The 20,000-nt window shown below is 41.9% G+C and overlaps 1 protein-coding gene across 1 annotated transcript in view; it reads left to right on the forward strand.

Annotated features, from left to right (window-relative positions):
• The window catches only part of LOC144515928 (uncharacterized), a 37,405-nt gene that overhangs the window by 5,963 nt on the left and 11,442 nt on the right, over window positions 1-20,000 (forward strand). Inside the window, exons 4-6 of the mRNA XM_078247126.1 lie at window positions 278-446; window positions 7,107-7,804; window positions 12,894-13,046. Coding sequence (XP_078103252.1) covers window positions 278-446; window positions 7,107-7,804; window positions 12,894-13,046 — 1,020 coding nt within the window. The remainder of the gene's footprint in view (window positions 1-277; window positions 447-7,106; window positions 7,805-12,893; window positions 13,047-20,000) is intronic.

Here is a 20,000-nt window from a genome sequence, read left to right on the forward strand (position 1 = left end):
TATATATATATATATATATATATATATATATATATATATATATATATATATAGTATCTTTTCATCATTTAGAAATTGCAGATAATCTACAGCATAAATTCCAGCATTGTATCATACCCTCAAAGTTGAAGGTTTGGTATTTTGACACGAAGTTGCAGACCATCATATAATCTTACAAAATGACAATAGAAAAAGGAATAATACCAATTAGCAATGAGAGTGAGAATGTATTGCCTAAAAACAAAGCCTGAGGAGATTTTCTTCACTCACCTTTCCAGTGAGGATAACACATGGGAGCCACAAGACAACCTGGACCTCGACCTTATCACCGAGTACATGCAGAAACACAAGGAGAAGGAGGAGAAGAAGGAGGAGGGCAAGAGGAAAGTTGTCAGTGAGGCCTCGGGAGACTCAGAGGAGCGAGGGAGGAAGAGGAAGAAGGAGAAGGTGAGCCGAGGAAAGAGGTTACTCCAGACTGAAGAGTCCCAGAAATCTAATCTCAATATTAATGAATGCACACAGAGGGTTTCACAAATGTCTTTTAGGATTCATATATAAATAGAGGTGTGAATCTTCACTGATCTCGCGATTGGAGAGAGAGAGAGAGAGAGAGAGAGAGGGAGATATATTATAGCTTTGATAATATTGCTGTTGCTGTGTTTCTTATTGCATAGCTGATAGCAGATTGTTTAATACTACTTGTGCAGCCACGTGTTGATATTCAGGTTGTGTCAGGGCAATTTGCTAGCAAGGTGCAATCACCAGTGAACAGACTAGCCTTTGGAGCCACATGCTTAGCTATAGCTACTATATGCTTATGAATGTGTATTATTATTTGCTTATATTTCAGAACCACATCCAGCTTCACATGTAACGTCAAATACAGCTTCATAGTTAACTTCATGTTGGAGTTGTAAATAAATCTTCCTGGATCTCAAAGTCAGACATCTCTGGCCAGTTTTTACAAGCCTATTGCCTGTATTTTTGTAATATAATAACCACTGTTACACGTTTTGAAACTATTTCACCTTGTGTAGGCCTATCAGTGCTTTCTGAACATATTGAACACACTTTTAAAAATACTGCGATAATACCAAAAACCGTGGTCATTTTGGTCACTATAACCGTGAGGTTACATTTTCATACCGTTACATCCCTAGTTACTTGTCAACAATCCATTTCTGTAAGCCTGGGGGGGGCTACCTAACACTATTTAACATTTTTTATCGCCTCACGTCCACACTACTGAGGTTAGAAGCAGTTTCCCATACATTGGTTCTACTTGGGCGCACCGGCCAGGTAGATAAAATCCAAATTACATTATTTTTTTATTTTTTTCCAAACAATGGAGATTTTTTTTACGGCAAACACGGACCAGCTGCCTCCAGCCCCTTCTAGCGATCCGGCGTTTAAAGGTGAACCGCTAGACGTTGAGGGCAAGAGGTGATGAATAGTTTCTCTAATTGTTATAATGTTATCATTAAAGAAGCTCATGAAGTCGTCACTACTCAGAGCTATAGGAATAGATGGCTCAATAGAGCTGTGACTACCTGTCAGCCTGGCTACAGTGCTGAATAGAAACCTTGGGTTGTTCTTATTTTCTCCTATTAGTGATGAGTAATAGTCTGATCTGGCATTTCTGAGGGCCTTCCTATATGTTTTCAGACTGTCTTGCCAATCTAAACGAGTTACTCTATAATAAAAGTAACTCGTTACCAGGGAAAGTAACTATTTGCGTTACTGTTAAATAAAAGAGTTGCTATATGTCAAAGAATTTGGATTTTTTTTTTAGCAGTTTTTTTGTTGTGAGGCAGAAAGATCCAGCGTTTGCTGCTTGGAGGACTTTGCTCCGAGTCCTTCTTTGCTAGTGGATGGCGAGCTATCATCTGTGGTGGAGGTATCGGTGTTTTTGGCCACTAGCTTTGTAGATGTGTAGAGCTATATATATATATATATATATATATATATATATATATATATATATATATATATATATATATATATATATACACACACACACAAACAGAACGTATTAAAAATAAGAGAGTAAGTTAAGATAAAAAGAGCAGATTAAGTACAGTACTTACGACGGATGTCGACAAAGTCTTCGCTCCTGGACATAATGTACACATTACATGCACGTTCTTGCCTTGGACCACAATGAATTTGAAGTACTGCTTATATCTCCACCTTGAAAATGCCAACTTTTCATCGGATTGCTCCTGACTCGCCATCTCTGCTGCTTCATCGAATCTCTGTTTAGCTGTTGTGTGTGTGTGTGTGTGTGTGTGTGTGTGTGTGTGGTGCGTGTGCTGGCATGTGTGTAAAAACACTGGCTCCGATTGGCTACCATGAAACATGACTCTGCCTTAGCCAATCATAATCGCTTACCTCGTTATTAACCCACCTCCTCACTAGCTGTGAGCCAGGGGTCCGTTCGGATTACACAGTCTATTCCATCAATGCATAGTGACGCACCGCATTTAACGTCCAGTAACGTTAACGCCGTTGTAACGACGGGAAAAGTAATTAGTTAGATTACCCCGTTACTGAAAAAATAACGTCGATACCTAACGCCGTTCTTTTAAAACGGCGTTATTCCAAACACTGGTCCTTATTGGGATTGGGCGTCGAGAACCGATCCCTACTTGTTTCTTTATTGGAATCGTTTCGAGGATTTGGTTTAAAAATCCGATCACGGGTTCCACATTTAACATGCGTGTGTTTTGGTTTCCGAAGTGGCCAGGCGCTTGTTGTGTTGCAGCCATGGAGCACAGTAAGCGGCGCGCTAGTGGGGCTTTATTTTACATTGAAAAAGCCTTATAAACTGCCAACCACCATTGAATCAAAAATAAAAAACGTTCCTTTTATTTGTGAAAATAGGCATATGACACGTTTCAACTCCACCCCTCAAGAACAGGAATCGAGACTCGATAGGAACTGAAATCGAAAGGAAGAATCAGAATTGTTCAAATCCAAACGATGCCCAACCCTAGTCCTTATCGTTGTTTTTTTTACAGGCAAATAGATTTGTACATTGTCTGCAAAACAATGGAACAAAATGTTATGTTTTTTTAAAATGGACCCCATTTTATCGTTAGTAGTAGCATGCTGCTGCTGGTCTTGCAATGGGATCAACTGCACTAATAAAACTGTAGAAACAACAGGGCCACGCTGCTGTGAAAGCTCCCTGAACATCATTTATCAGAGTCTGGTTGTTACCTCTCTCCGCAGCAGGCTCCTCCGCTTCATGTCTTTGTCACGGAGCTAGCTAACCGGCGAGCGAGTGATCCCGGCCGCCACCAGCTGGCTGTCACGTCAGACTGGAGCTTCTCGAGTCGACAACGTCGAAGAGAAAATGTGCAATTGGCCATACGTCTTTGTAAAACTGCCCAAATTCAAACTCTACACAGTAATTTTTTTTATAAAAGTGAATTTAGTGGTGAAATAGCAGACGAAAATTGTATTAAAAAAACAACAATGGATTTTATAATCTAGATTGGGAGTTTGCTGTAGGAGCAGCAACCAACATCTGGAAAGCTATTTCACCCCAAATTCACTTCTGAGACTTTTTAATGCGAGAAATGAACTGTGTAGAGTTTGAATTTGGGCAGTTTTACAAAGACGTATGGCCAATTGCACATTTTCTCTTCGATGTTGTCGACTCGAGAAGCTCCAGTCTGACGTGACAGCCAGCTGGTGGCGGCCGGGATCACTCGCTCGCCGGCCGGCCAGTATTGCTCACAGACCCCGCTGTCAGCTGGAAGTCTCTCAATAGAATCATGGACATGTTTATTTCCTGAAATATGGCTCGTTTTCCGTTTGAACACATTGTCATCAATATTAACAAGGTTTAAAATGGCGAATCGTTTCAAAATTGGAAATCAAATGAATAAAAAAAGTACACGGGCCCAATTACAGTAACTACATGAAAACGTTACTGTTGTTGCATGACATGTCGTTTGTGTTTAGTCTACATCATTAGTTTCTATCATCTAAAGTGAAACAAGAGGCCAAGCCAGCGTGGTAGTGAAGCTGCAGCCAGATGCTCCTCAACTGTGTTCCCCAGCAGTCAGCGCCCCCTGCTGTCCATAAGGTGCCTCTGCACCCCTTTTGTTTCAGACCCTCCCACCAGCCTTTGGGCCACGCCTCCACTTCAGTGTTCATTTTGACAGCAAATTCTGATTTAGTCTTAGTCTTCTGAATAACACACCATTTAGTTTGTCATATTTTAGTCATCTGAAATCTTTTAGTCTTAACTAAATATAAGAGTTTTAGTCTCAGCCCAGTCTTAAGTCTTTTAGTCTTAGTCTAGTTTTAGTACACCAAATATTAGCAGATTTTAGTCGACTAAATCTATAGTGGACTTAGTTGACTAAATGTTTCTCATTGGAAGTATCCATCAGTCTATTATGGAATGGTATTAAGGTTTGAATATGCAATACAGACACAGATTTAACGGTTGTAATACAAAACATGTATTTTATTGTATTCTTAATGTCAAAAACACTGACCGTGGCTTTTTCACGAAAGATAATCTCACATAAAATAAGCGTAAGGCCTGCTCTCCCTGAAAAAGATATGCATTCTCCCTGAATGATATGCAATGCATATGACATTCTTTCAAAATGAAGTACAATATTATTGAAATAGATAACCACCTAACTCTGAGGTAGTTTTCTTGTATACTTGGCCTCATGTATAAAAGATTGCGCAGCTTTCATACCAGAAGATGGCGTACGGCCAAAACTACCTACGCACAGAAATATTCACGTGTAAAACCGGGCGTACGCCAGGTCCTGCACCTTTCCTTTTATACATCACAACCAACGTGAAATTGAGCACACATGAAAGAGCCACCGACCCCGCCTTGCCTCCTCCCATAAATGAATATGGAAATTACTGTAAATCCCCCCCCCCCCCGACGTCATTCTTCGTCCAATCACAATGGGTTATCCCGCTGCAGACAGGGGGGAAAAAAACTTCACCGACTGTGAGTTTGAGGCTGATCGCGGAGGTAGAGGCGAGAACAAAAAAAGTTCTGTTTGGAGGTTTGTCATCTTGGATAAGCAGTAAAAGAAAATGGCCGACGTAGTTCGCACCGTCCGCAGCTGTGCGTGCGAGTGTGTGTGTTTGTGTCAGAGCTCCGACAGATAAGCTTGAGCTTACGCGCTCTCAGGTACCGAAATTTCGACGTTTAACGTGTAAAAAAAAAGGGGGCAAATTTACTGGTCGCACATGTGCGACTGGATGTAAAATTCAGTCGCACACTCTCAAATTTCTTCCGCAAAATGCGACCATTTGGTCGCAGTCTGGAGCCCTGGTCTCCTATCTACTATCTCCATCATTAGTACAAAGTCCTCGTCTTCAATTGTTGTAAGTGGTAAACCTTTGCGTCCAATCCATCTAGTTATGGCCTGCTCCTTGGTCTGTTGTTCCTTCGATTCAGTTTTGTACTTTGAAGAACTTAGGGAAGCTGTAGAGATGGCCTGCTGCTGGGTTGCACCAGCAGCACTGGCTTTATTTCCACTTGGCCCATGGTCATCTTTGTCATCAGACGTCTTCTGTATCTGTGAGGGTGAATAAAGGGGGAATCAAGTTGTGATTTTTTGCCCAGTCTCCTCAGATCTCTCCCTCTCTGTCACACACACACACACACACACACACACACACACACACACACACACACACACACACACACACACACTCTGACTGTCTGACTTGTCCAGTCATATACAACACCACAACATCTACTATAATAGTACACATTTGATTCAATTTGAGGACATTGACTATTTATACTCATCGTCTAATCAGTACAGTTCAGAGGTGGTTTCCTTTAGCTTCTATTTTATTCCAAGTTTAGCGGAAACACGGTGGTTTATCTGATAAAATAACCTTAGCGTGTATGCTTACCTTCCCATGTATTTCTGGATGAGTCGTCTGTAAATGTCGCTTCAAGTTGGTGGTGTTGTTTCCAGCGATTTTTGCTCCACACGGTTCACAGGCGGTCCTGTTGTCCTTGTTGTCATATGTGAAGTGTGACCAGATGTCAATTCTTCGTTTTCGATCCTAGACCTAGCTCTGACATTTCTGTTGTTCATGAGACATGTCATTGCCCTCGGACCGGGTGCGCTGCGAAACGTTAGGGTGTTGCTAACGAGCGAAGTCAACTGAAATCAGCCAAAGCTGTGCAACTAAACTCAACAAAATATAATGTAAACAACCTGTTGTGAAAACGTCCTCGAAACGGTGCGAAGTTCTGCAAACTCGTCTTTGTTTTCCTCCTGTGTAACAGCTGCTGCGTTTGTTTAGCTGTTGCGCCTGCATTTGCCGCAGCTTTTTAAAATGGCTCCGCTGCTTCTGCATAGATCAACCTACCCTCAAAGATTCACTCTGATTGGATGTCTTCCCAACTTGTCCCACAAAAAGAGCGGTTCTGATTGGATCGCTTCTCCATCCGTCCCTCCCTAACATTTTCGTCTCATTTTTATTCGTTGACTAAAGTGTCTGTTATATTTCGTCACAGTCTTCGTCATCGTATCTGACTTTTTATTTAGTTTTTTTAGTTTTCGTCCGTCAAAAAGGTTCGTTGATGAATATTTTTCGCCATAGTCTTCGTCAACGAAATTAACACTGCTCCACTTTTGACGTCTGTCAGTGGAAAAGCCAAATGTTAAAACGAAATTGAAAATCCAAATGTTAAAACGAAATGGGAAAAGCCAAATGTTAAAACGAAATTGAAAAGCCAAATGTTAAAACGAAATGGGAAAAGCCAAATGTTAAAACGAAATTGAAAAGCCAAATGTTAAAACGAAATTGAAAAGCCAAATGTTAAAACGAAATTGAAAAGCCAAATGTTAAAACGAAATTGAAAAGCCAAAAGATAAATCATTTTACATTTCAACTTTGCTTTTTCAGTTTCCTTTTTCTTTTTTAAATTATGGCATGATTTTTCCTAGTAGCGTAGTAAAATAATAACATTTTTAATTAGATCTTACTTTGTTTTCTCTTTGGACTTGAGTGAGATCAAGTCCAGGGTTTAAAGAAGGTTGTTCACTAACTCTCTCTCTCTCTCTGTCTCTCTCTGTTTGTCTGTTACTGTAGAAACAGAGAGGAGGAGAGGGACCCAAACGTCACCACTGTCAACACTGTGACAAATCCTTCACAACATCTGAATATTTAAAGATTCATCAGAGAGTTCACACTGGAGATAAACCGTACAGGTGTGAACAATGCGGGAAAATGTTTTCTGTGAGTGGCCACCTTAAAACACATCAACGCATTCACAGTGGAGATGAACCTCACAGCTGTGGTCTCTGTGGTAAAACTTTTTCTCAGAGCAGTAGCCTTAAATCTCACCAGCGCGTTCACACTGGAGAGAAGCCGTACAGCTGTGATCAATGTGGGAAAACCTTTTCTCAGAGCAGTAACCTTAAATCTCACCAGAGTGTTCACACCGGAGAGAAGCCGTACTGCTGTGAACAATGTGGGGAAACGTTTTCTCTGAGTGGCTACCTTAAAAGACACCAACGCATTCATACTGGAGATAAGCCTTACAGCTGTGATTTATGTGGTAAAACTTTTTCTAGGAGTGATCAACTAAACATCCACCGACGTGTTCACACTGGAGAGAATCCGTACTGGTGTGAACAATGTGGGAAAACCTTTTCTCAGAGTAGTCACCTAGAAAACCACCGACGTGTTCACACTGGAGAGAAGCCGTACTGGTGTGAAAAATGTGGGAAAACATTTTCTCAGAGTAGTAACCTTAAATCTCACCAGCGCGTTCACACTACCTCGTTGTGAACATGTTTCAGAGCCAAGCTGCTTCCTCCTGCCTCCTCCTCATGCCCTGATAGCTGTGTTGTTATTTTCTGATCTTCTCTCCACGTTGAAGGCTGACCAACAGTAACTTCATCTTCTGAACAGCATGTGTGTTATTCTGGCTACGACTACACATTACACTCCCTCCCTTTGAAGGGATTTATTCCACTCAAAATTAGTTTATTTTCCTGTAATAACATATTCAGAGTTCAGGTTTCAACAGTGCTTTTTAACTAATGCTGCAACGAAGAAGTATTTGTTGTTCTTAATTAATCACCTAGTAAATACAATATACAAAAATCCCCATCGCTGTTTACTAAGGTGATGACAAGTTGCTGAAATATTCAGTTTATTGTCACTTAAGACAAAGAAAAGAAGCAAACCTTCACAACTGACTAGTTTTAATCAGAACATGGCTGCTGCTGCTGCTTAAAAAATGACTTGAACAGTTAATGTGTTTAAACTGCGTCTGTGCGGCCGCCATCTTGGGACAGACAACTGATCTTAAAGATTGTTGTACTGCTTTTGGATGTTCATGTGAAAGAAATGGTAAACTAAGCAACATGGAGTAACATTTCACGGATGAAAAATGTGTTTTACAATATTATACTATTACTAAAGTGTTGAACTTAATATCACAAAAGGTAACATTAATCCTTCTTTTAAGCTAACAGTAAGTTAAGTGGCTGTCCTGATACTGAATTGAGCTAATGCTAGCTTGTGTCAGGTCATGTATGTCTTATTTAAGTGATTATTAATATCTCAGTAAGATGCTGAAAACGATATTTGTTATGTGTGTCACTGAACAGTTCCTCACGTCATTCCCCTTAGACCCCCATGTGAAAAAATCCAGACTTTACATCAGAAATAAACATGTTTACAGCCTGGTACAAAAAAATGGTGTTGGTCTATGAAGCTAATCTCACACTTCATAACAACTGTTTATATAACTCACCTGTTGTTTCAAGGCTTAAATCAGCAGACTGTCACTAGCTTGAAAATACTTTGGAAAAATGTGTTAAGAAAACCTGCATTTTTAATCAAGTATCCTGTATTATAAATACATGTCTGGCATTTGTAGTAAACCGCTTGAAAATCAGTTGGAAATTCAGGGAGAAATTATGATTTTAATACAATGTTCGTTAGGAAATGGCCGCCGTGTCAACGTATCGCTCCAATAAACAGGGCTGTCAATCGATTAAAAAATGTAATCGAATTAATTACATACTCTGTTATTAATTAATCTAAATTAATCGCATACATAATTAACGGTGCCTGAACCGATACTTTTTAATAAAGTAAAAAAAAAGAAGGGTACTAAACAACAGTTGGTGACATTAAAGAACGGCTTGTTTATTGCTAAGGCCATATGGTCAACATTAAATGATTAATAATAATGTAGAACAATAACAATAACTTATTTCACTAGTAAATTGCTGTTGAACGACAAAAACAACAACCAGATGGGAAAAGGACATTACAATAACTTCAAATGCACCACGAGGCTGTAGTTTACCAGTTTCATTGAACGCACCGTCTGTGTTGTTTCTCCGACGGCAGCTGCAGATTGTTACATCCCGGTGTTGAATCCTCTACCGTAAAACACAGTCACACTTTACACCGTTTAGCGTTAGCTGTCAGCATTTTAACCGTGTTTAATCCAGCTACTAGCTAGCGGTAGGCTAACGTTAGCTGCTGTTGAGTATAGTGTTAACTAGCTAGCGGTAGGCTAACGTTAGCTGCTGTCGAGTATAGTGTTAACTAGCTAGCGGTAGGCTAACGTTAGCTGCTGTGGAGTATAGTGTTAACTAGCTAGCGGTAGGCTAACGTTAGCTGCTGTTGAGTATAGTGTTAACTAGCTAGCGGTAGGCTAACGTTAGCTGCTGTTGAGTATAGTGTTAACTAGCTAGCGGTAGGCTAACGTTAGCTGCTGTTGAGTATAGTGTTAACTAGCTAGCGGTAGGCTAACGTTAGCTGCTGTTGAGTATAGTGTTAACTAGCTAGCGGTAGGCTAACGTTAGCTGCTGTTGAGTATAGTGTTAACTAGCGTCATGTGCAGCGGTGTTTGTGTTTCAGAGCATCAGAGAGAAGAGCAGACATATCAGTGGCACCAGATTTCGGTAGCCAGGGTTGGCAGGAAGAAGATGTTTATAAGTAAATGTTCCAATAATGATCCAGGCAGAACATTCTCGTCTCCTCCTTCATTTTACGGTCCAATGGGGCTAGAACGGCTCCGGGTCAAACCTCAATATGGAATAGATTAATCTGCGTTATTTATTTTTTCTCAGATTAATTCATCGAAAATTAACGCGTTATTTTGACAGCCCCTTATATATATATATATATATATATATATATATATATTATCTATAGCGATTCTCTATGGTATCCCACAGGCTTCTTCAGTGGATTAGACACATGAGAACAGCTGGTTGTATTTCGGGGGGGAGGTTTACGAGCTTTTGGCCAATTGTGGGATTTCTAACCCATGTATAATCATTTGTTTTATTAATTTGATCGGTCCTCTTCTTAAATAAACTGAGTTGAACTTTGACATTTAGTTTCTTCTTATTTTACAGGTTTATTCTTTATTCTCTCTTATGACATCATACTTCAGTTTATCACAAACATGAAGGAAGAGTAAAAACTAATCTGAAAAGTAACTAGAAAATGTATTTCCTGCAGAAAATGTTTATGAATGCTGAAAAGCTAAACTGCTAACGTTGAACTAGATTGCTGGCTTTAATGTGACAGAAGGTGAAGCAGTAAGAAATAGTTGGAAAAGTTGGAATAGTATTAATTAGTTTACATTTCTTTAACATGTTAAATAACACCAAACATGTATGATACTAAAGTGGAATATTTAAAGGCTTTCTGAGAAGCTGTCACTACACTGAATTGCAGGCTCTAATGTGAAGTTGTGCAAAAAATGTGCAAAAGTGGAAACTGTTCTAATTAATATGAATGTCTTTAAAAAGATGAATAATACTAACATTGTATGAAATATCTGCGCCACTGAACTCTATCGATCTGCGCTCATTGCTGAGCGACAGTCTGCTCCGTTAGTTGTAACCTTGTTGCTTTTGTCATTTGGTTCGGTTTGCGTCACGCTGCACGTTATCAAACGCAGCAAACACTGTAAACACACGTCACGTGGTGGAACCAGTCGCTTGTTGATTGGACAGAATATCAGAGGGAAACTCTCAGAACTAATGAAGCTCCACTACATTTCTACCGTGTTGGCTTCTCTGGTTCTGCTTTAGTGTTTGTAATATTTTAGAGGAAGGTGAACAATGTGAGCAGCTGACAGTGTTGGCTGTATCATTACATGTCTTTAGTTGTGTTAAAGAGGAGTTGGAGCAGAGTGTGTGTTAAAACCTAGGCCACTGTTTGGAGGTAACTGTAATATTACTGGAAGCTGACTCGCTAGAATAGACAAATGTTTTTTAAAGCTATGAATTGAGAAAAACGCCTGCTGAGAAACGAGTTTCAGGCATTCCCATTTCCTGGAGGAACTAACCTGCACACGTTCTGTTTTTGGTCCACTTCCTGTGTTTGGGTCGGATCGCGTTCTCAACTAGTCTGGCTATCACCAGACCAAGCTCAATCTTCTCAGATTGAACGGGGTGAAATCAAATCGCCGGCAGATCGGGCTGGGTTTACCCAGCCTAGTTCTCACCTGAAGTGAACCAAACTCTAGTTCACTTGGAAGAGAAGCGAGACCCCCGTTATCAAGTGGACCAGAGTTCAGATGAGCTTTCACACCGCCCCAAACCAACCGGACTATCTGACCAAACGCTCCAGGGTTCATTAATAACGGACCAAACTGCTCAGTTGTGAAGGAGACCTTACTGTAGTTCTCCTAACCTGTTAACATGGGAGCCAAAATAAAATGGACACCCCACGCAGCTGACACGCTCACGCCACGCAGCCAGTGTGCAGGCGGCCTTACTGTTGTTGAAAGTGTGTCAGACATTTTGGCTCAAGCTGTCTGAAACTGTTCCCATTGGTTGGCCTGTGGTACTGCTGCCTGTGGCTTTCTTAACTACATTTTAGTGTCTTCTTTTTCATCAGCAATATTGCATGTTGATATCGCCACAGTCAGCGTTCAATGACGCCGGTCTACTAGGTTATAAAGTAACGGTAAAGTATGGATTTATAGAGGAGGTATTTTGACGGTGGTAATGTTATTAATGTTAATAAGTTATCACACTTAAACAACCGAGTCTGAGTGAGACAGGAAGACAGCTGTCTTTTGTTTTTAAGAGTCTTATTGATGCAAAGTTCAAACGTAAAAAATACCATACATCAAATCATCAAATAATTAAAGGCATACTGTCTAACTTTTCCCTCTTCGGTCCCACTACAGGTTGTCTCATTGGAACTACAGCTCGGCTGTAGTTCCAATGAGACAACCTGTAGGGGGACCGAAGAGGGAAAAGTTACATAGTATGTCTTTAAGTAGTCTATATCTTACACTGCCAGAAGAGTAAATTAAATGTAGTTGTTCTAGGGTACTGGAGCTTTTAATTGCGTTCTGTTTGATATCTAGTGTCGGCTAAAATAACTTTTTATTGAGTTTCCTGTCAGTGAAATGCTCCGAGTGAATTTAAGCTGGGCTTTTATTGTGAAGGGTAGACACGGAGGAGCCAGAACTATGGCAGCGTTTTTACAACTTTGTTAGCCAGTTGTTTAGATTTATTTACAGTTTACTAATATCCAAAGCTGTTTTCTCCAAACTACTCCGAGTTCATGTTGTACCCAGGAGGCCGAGTGTGAAGTAGGATGAACGGTTCTGGAGATAGTTAGACACACACACACACACAGAGGGTCCTTGAGTTATAGTACGATAAACATGCAGTTCAGGTAGTGAACAGTCAGCTGACTTCAGTCTGTCCTTGGTGGCTGGAGGGAGTGTACATTTGAAAAGGTTTTCATGGAAACCAGAGCAATCCTCAGATAAGAGCTGCAGCTGTTTCCACGCCAACACCGAGCACATTATCAGCACTCTGTGGATGTGAGGAAAGCATCTGAATATCTCTGCGTGCTTTGATTTGTACTGAACAGAATCCAGAGTGAGTCCAGCAGCCCCAGTGGACATCTGCTGGATTTCAGGACCAGAGAGGAATGGAGGAGGACAACCAGAACCTGGAGCAGCGGAGCAACGAGGTCCCCAGAAGACAAGCAGCAGACTGGGACTCTGATACCAGCCATGTTCAGGTCAGTGTTCAGGACACAACAACCACTCTAAAGAAACCAGGAAGAGAGGCGACGCTCCGTGGATCATCCCTTCATTCTGTTGTTAGAGATCAAATGTGGAGAAAGGAAGAAATGTCTGTAATATAGATTCTGACCACTAGGGTGTAGTATATGATAGCTTGGTTACATGGTGATAGGGATCATTAAATGTCTGTAATATCTATTCTGACCACTAGGGTGTAGTATATGATAGCTTGGTTACATGGTGATAGGTATCATTAAATGTCTGTAATATCTATTCTGACCACTAGGGTGTAGTATATGATCGCTTGGTTACATGGTGATAGGTATCATTAAATGTCTGTAATATAGATTCAGACACTAGGGTGTAGTATATGATCGCTTGGTTACATGGGTGATAGGGATCATTAAATGTCTGTAATATCTATTCTGACCACTAGGGTGTAGTATATGATAGCTTGGTTACATGGTGATAGGTATCATTAAATGTCTGTAATATAGATTCTGACACTAGGGTGTAGTATATGATAGCTTGGTTACATGGTGATAGGGATCATTAAATGTCTGTAATATAGATTCTGACCACTAGGGTGTAGTATATGATAGCTTGGTTACATGGTGATAGGGATCATTAAATGTCTGTAATATAGATTCTGACACTAGGGTGTAGTATATGATAGCTTGGTTACATGGTGATAGGGATCATTAAATGTCTGTAATATAGATTCTGACACTAGGGTGTATTATATGATAGCTTGGTTACATGGTGATAGGGATCATTAAATGTCTGTAATATAGATTCTGACCACTAGGGTGTAGTATATGATAGCTTGGTTACATGGTGATAGGTATCATCAAAAGAAACCAAACGGTGGCCGGGTTGGCTCAGTGGGTAGAGCAGGCGCACATATACTTGGAGGTTTATGCCTCGACGCAGAGGTCCGGGGTTCAAATCCGACTTGTGACGATTTCCTGCTAGTCTTCCCCCCCTCTCTCTCTCCCTCTCCCTCTCTCAACTAGCTGTCCTGTCAAATAAAGGCAGAAAAGCCCAACAAATAATCTTTACAGTTAAAAAAAAAAAAATATGCACGCATTTACTAAACCCAACAAAACAAAAATGTAGACATACTTCAAGAGAAACTGCAGTCCAAAACACAATCTACGATCAATACAATATACTATTGTCTATTGTATAAGGGCAGACCTGACACATATCCAATAATGCAGTGTCTGTAAATTCCATCTGATAGTCTTTTGCAGCTGAATTGCCTTTCTGCAGGGCTCAGTGCTGCTCGCAGTCCCTTTGTAGGACTGGGTAGAGGTTTGTAGATTATTACAATTTAGTTCTTTGTGTTTGAGATTTCCTCTACTCAGATAGATTGTTATTTTTACTATGGTCAGACAGAGGAGTAAGGGGATTGACTGTGAATGCCTTGATATTAGAGTACTGCTGCCAAGGGAATAACTGTGGGTGTATCGACCGAAGGAGTCTCCTCTTACTCTGCTATTAACAATATATAGACCTAACGTACAACAGAGCTGTAGGACCTGTGTCCCGTTCGTGTTAGTACGCTTGTCATAGTTGTTTCTGGGGGGGATATGTGGGGTTTATTAGGCTGTTGTTCCCCAGTATGTGCAGGTTTCCATAGCTGTCTATAGTGTCTAATTTCTCTGCTGTTCTGGCATGTAGATCACCACAGATTAAAACATTACCTTGGCTCTGTTATTGGTTCATCTCTCCTTCGAGTATGGAGAAACTCTCCTCACTGAAATAGGGTGACTCGTAGGGGGGGAATGTATGTGGGGCAGAGGAATATATCTTTGTCAGCTGAGATTATTTGTTTTTTATTTTTTATCCAGATATAACATTCACCATGTTTCCTGGAGGACAACAATGTCAGTAGTATTGATCTCCTTCAGGAACTCTGCATTTTTACTTTTTAATCCAAAAGTTGAGGACCGGAGGCCCTGAACATTCCAACAAGAGATAGAAAAAGACATCATCCTATTACAATACTTAATGTTTCTAAATGAGACAAACTCCTGTTTTCTTTTCTTAGGTAAACAATAATAATAAAAAGCAAACTAAAGTGTTACTAAAAGTAACTAAAAGTCTCTCTCTGTCTCTCTCTCTCTCTCTGCTCTCTCTCTCTGTCTCTCTATCCCTCTCTCTCTCTCTCTCTCTTGCTCTCTCTCTTGCTCTCTCTCTCTCTCTCTCTCTTGCTCTCTCTCTTGCTCTCTCTCTCTCTGTCTCTCTCTGTCTCTCTGTCTCTCTCTCTGTCTCTCTGTCTCTCTATCCCTCTCTCTCTCTCTCTCTCTCTCTCTCTCTCTTACTCTCTCTCTCTCTCTGTCTCTCTCTCTCTCTGTGTCTCTCTCTGTCTCTCTCTGTCTCTCTCTCCCTCTCTCTCTCTGTCTCTCTCTGTCTCTCTCTCTGTCTCTCTCTCTGTCTCTCTCTCTCACTCTCTCTCTCAGGAATCGTTGTGACTGTTAACAGTTAGTTTATACAAAGAACAGTGTTAAGTGGAAATGCCAAATTAAAAACTTTTTTGACTGTTTTCTCTGTTGGGTGGGCTGGGTTGTGAAATGTGTTATATTATTCTTTTCAATTCATATTAATTTTAAATAGAACATCTTTATGTCCCCTGTTTATAAGGTAAGTATTTTAAATACTAAAATTGCCCATCATGCAACACTTAGCAACCAAGTTAAATTTCACGACGTAAAGAAGTATCTGGATTGAAAAACCCTTTTAAACTTTGTATTTGGACAGAAAGTAGCTTTTGGGTGGAATTAACCTTTTAAACGTTTGTGGTCATCCAATTCGGTAGGTGGTATTAAATTAAAAACTAGAATGGTGGAGATGTGGTCCTGAAACTGCAGCCTCCGGTACAATAGTAAAAAGGTAGGAGAAGATCATCACTGGGACTCTGATAGCAGCCATGTTCAGGTCAGTGTTCTCCTATCATATAACGGTACTGGCTTCACCCAGGTTTCTGCCACTGTCGCACCAAATGCTTCCATCCATCTTCGTCCGCTTATCTGGTATCAGGTCGCGGGGGTAGCAGTTCCAGCAGGGGACCCCAAACTTCCCTTTCCCGAGCCACATTAACCAGCTCCGACTGGGGGATCCCAAGGCGTTTCCAGGCCAGGTTGGAGATATAATCCCTCCGCCTAGTCCTGGGTCTTCCCCGAGGCCTCCTCCCAGCTGGACGTGCCTGGAACACCTCCCTAGGGAGGCGCCCAGGGGGCATCCTTACCAGATGCCCGAACCACCTCAACTGGCTCCTTTCGATGCGAAGGAGCAGCGGCTCTACTCCGAGCTCCTCACGGATAACTGAGCTTCTCACCCTATCTCTAAGGGAGACGCCAGCTACCCTCCTGAGGAAACCCATTTCGGCTGCTTGTACCCTGGATCTTGTTCTTTCGGTCATGACCCAGCCTTCATCACCATAGGTGAGGGTAGGAACAAAAACTGACCGGTAGATTGAGAGCTTTGCCTTCTGGCTCAGCTCTCTTTTCGCCACAACGGTGCGATAAATTGAATGTAATACCGCACCCTCTGCGCCGATTCTCCGACCAATCTCCCGCTCCATTGTCCCCTCACTCGCGAACAAGACCCTCAAGGTACTTGAACTCCTTCACTTGGGGTAAGGACTCATTCCCTACCTGGAGAAGGCACTCCATCGGTTTCCTGCTGAGAACCATGGCCTCCGATTTAGAGGTGCTGATCCTCATCCCAGCCGCTTCACACTCGGCTGCGAACCGATCCAGTGAGTGCTGAAGGTCACAGGCCGATGATGCCATCAGGACCACATCATCTGCAAAAGCAGCGATGAGATCCCCAGCCCACCGAACTGCAACCCCTCTCCACCCCTGACTCACGCCTCGATATCCTGTCCATAAATACTACAAACAGGATTGGTGACAAAGCGTAGCCTCTGGCGGAGGCCAACCCTCACCTGAAACGAGTCCGACTTACTGCCGAGAACCCGGAAACAGCTCTCGCTTTGGTCGTACAGAGATTGGATGGCCCTGAGGAGGGACCCCCTCACCCCGTACTCCCGCAGCACCTCCCACAGTATCTCCCGGGGCACCCGGTCATACGCTTTCTCCAGATCCACAAAACACATGTAGACTGGTTGGGCATACTGCCAGGCTCCCTCCAGGATCCTTGCGAGAGTAAAGATCTGGTCCGTTGTTCCACGACCAGGACGGAATCCGCATTGTTCCTCTTCAACCTGAGGTTCGACTATCGACCGAACCCTCCTTTCCAGCACCTTGGAGTAGACTTTTACCGGGGAGGCTGAGAAGTGTGATACCCCTGTAATTGGCACACACCCTCTTGTCCCCCTTTTTAAAAAGGGGAACCACCACCCCGGTCTGCCACTCCTTAGGCACCATCCCAGACTTCCACGCAATGTTGAAGAGGCGTGTCAACCAAGACAACCCCTCCACACCCAGAGCTTTAAGCATTTCTGGACGGATCTCATCAATCCCTGGGGCTTTGCCACTGTGGAGTTGTTTAACTACCTCAGCAACTTCCACCAGGGAAATTGACGACAATCCCCCCTCATCCTCCAGCTCTGCCTCTACCATAGAGGGCGTATTAGTTGGATTTAGGAGTTCCTCAAAGTGCTCCTTCCACCGCCCTATTACCTCCTCAGTTGAGGTCAACAGCGTCCCATCCTTACTGTACACAGCTTGGATGGTTCCCCGCTTCCCCTTCCTGAGGTGGCGAACGGTTTTCCAGAAGCACCTTGGTGCCGACCGAAAGTCCTTCTCCATGTCTTCTCCGAACTTCTCCCACACCCGCACGAAATGCTTGCTCGTGTGAAATTGTTGGGTCTTTGTAAAGTATATAGTGTGGTGTAGAGCTATTATATCCTGAGAGAACTCCTGTTGTGATTTGACTCTATAAAGTAAATGTCATTGACCGGAGAGTTGATTCTGAGAGCAGTGGCGAGATCTCGGAGAACAAAGCGACACGAAGCAGGGATCAGTTCACAATGTTCTGAAGGTTTAATGAGACACACAAGGACATCTTTTCTAACAGTCGCTGCACTCATTTAGATGACGTAATGTAAGAAAAGAGAGTCCGGATCAGGGGTGTAGCACAACATTCTGGGCACTCTAGAAAGGCATTTTCTATGGGCCCCTCCGCCGCATCCACAGCTATTCATTCTAGCATGTTTTTGGGCCCTCCTCACATCCTCACTCCCCTTTGTCCCCCCAGTCCGACGCCTCTGGTCAGGATGGACAGAATGATTGTCTAAAGCGAGTACACACAGATACATATTTTGGGAGGAAAACAGTGTTACAATTCATGACACAAATAAATGGGAGAGAAGGACTTTCTTCAGAGTTCTCCTCTTAGAAAGAATGTGAAATGTAACATATTCATAACACTCTGTGTATCATCTGTTCATTCTGTTGTTAGAGAGAGAGAGCGAGAGAGAGAGAGAGAGAGAGAGCGAGAGTAAACTGTTTCCAGCGGACACTAAAGAATGATGGAGCAGCAGGAAACAGACCAGGTCAGATAGTAAACGGCTGATTTATTCATCTGACTTGTAGAATAACCTCAATGATGCAAAATAAATGAAATAAAACAAAACCACATGCTGATTATTTGTGACTTGATTTGATGGATTCATTCTTCCTGTTGTGTCTGTGTTTAAACTCGTCCCCCCAACCACCCTCCTTACGCGGAAATTCGCCCTTACATACTACTCGATAAATCCTATCTAACTGTTGCTCTCCCCGGTGCGTTACACAAACACGCTGAAAGATGCCTTTTCGCCGCATCAGACACTGACAGCCACTGTCCAAACGTCTCCTAATTAAAAGGTAAAGTTAGCGTCCACTAAAAGTTCTGTTTTTACTGCTGACAGACTCAGATTATTATTCTAAGTGTCTGACAACATTATGGAAAGGATCCCTACAGAGATAGACCTTTCTGTTAAAGAGTAATTCCCATCACCAAACCCACCAGACTCCATGTAAATAATCAGTACTTTTAGCGTGTATAGAGACAGCATATTTCCGCATGGAAATGGGTGAATTAAGAGTTTATTTAAACCAAACCAGAGTGGTGATTGTTGTTGGAACAGTTGATATATATTTTTTCTTTTTCTATCGACTATAAATGAAGTGTGTTTAATAATCATGAAATTGCTATTTTATTTAAAAGGAGTCTGGTGGAAACATACATTTAAATACTTACATTATATTTAGTTATTTCTCTTCATACTTACAAATTGTTTTAATTATTTAAGTGCTGTACATTATTTAATACTCAAGTAAAGTACAAGTACCTCGAGTTAAGTCCAGTACTTGAGTAAATGTACTCAGTTCCAGTCCACCACTACCTGATTCATTAACTGAGTGTGTATCTGTAGTTCCCCTCCTGACCTCCAGGTGGACGCGTTCTTTCATTTTAAACTTTTAATCTGAAAATCCCTGACTTGGAGGAAACCGGAAGTCTCGTTGCTTCACTGTGCTCTCGAGCTGGCGGCGGGATAGTTGTGTTGTTTATCAGTGAGTTTTAAACATAGACAGTATAAGAACGGTTTTAAGAAGACAGAGCTCCAGGTAAACCCGCACACACACACTCAGGTAAACACTGTAATAACTGTTCTTTTACACGGCTATCAAAGCGAATAGAAGCCAGAGCTGCGCATGCGTTAGCTTCCCATTCTGCTGTTGTTACGATACAGGTAAACAGAACGTCCGTTGCTGAGCGACAGTCTGCTCCGTTAGTTGCTCCTCTGTAGTTCGGTGGGCTCGGTGACATTCGGGGCTGAAGTTGTAACGTTGTTGCAGTTTTCATTTGGTTCGGTTTGCGTCACGCTGCACGTTATCAAACGCAGCAAACGCTGTAAACACACGTCACGTGGTGGAACCAGTCGCTTGTTGATTGGACAGAATATCAGAGGGAAACTCTCAGAACTAATGAAG

The sequence above is a fragment of the Sander vitreus genome, chromosome 3, assembly GCF_031162955.1.
Source record: "Sander vitreus isolate 19-12246 chromosome 3, sanVit1, whole genome shotgun sequence".
In the NCBI taxonomy this organism is placed as follows: domain Eukaryota; kingdom Metazoa; phylum Chordata; class Actinopteri; order Perciformes; family Percidae; genus Sander; species Sander vitreus.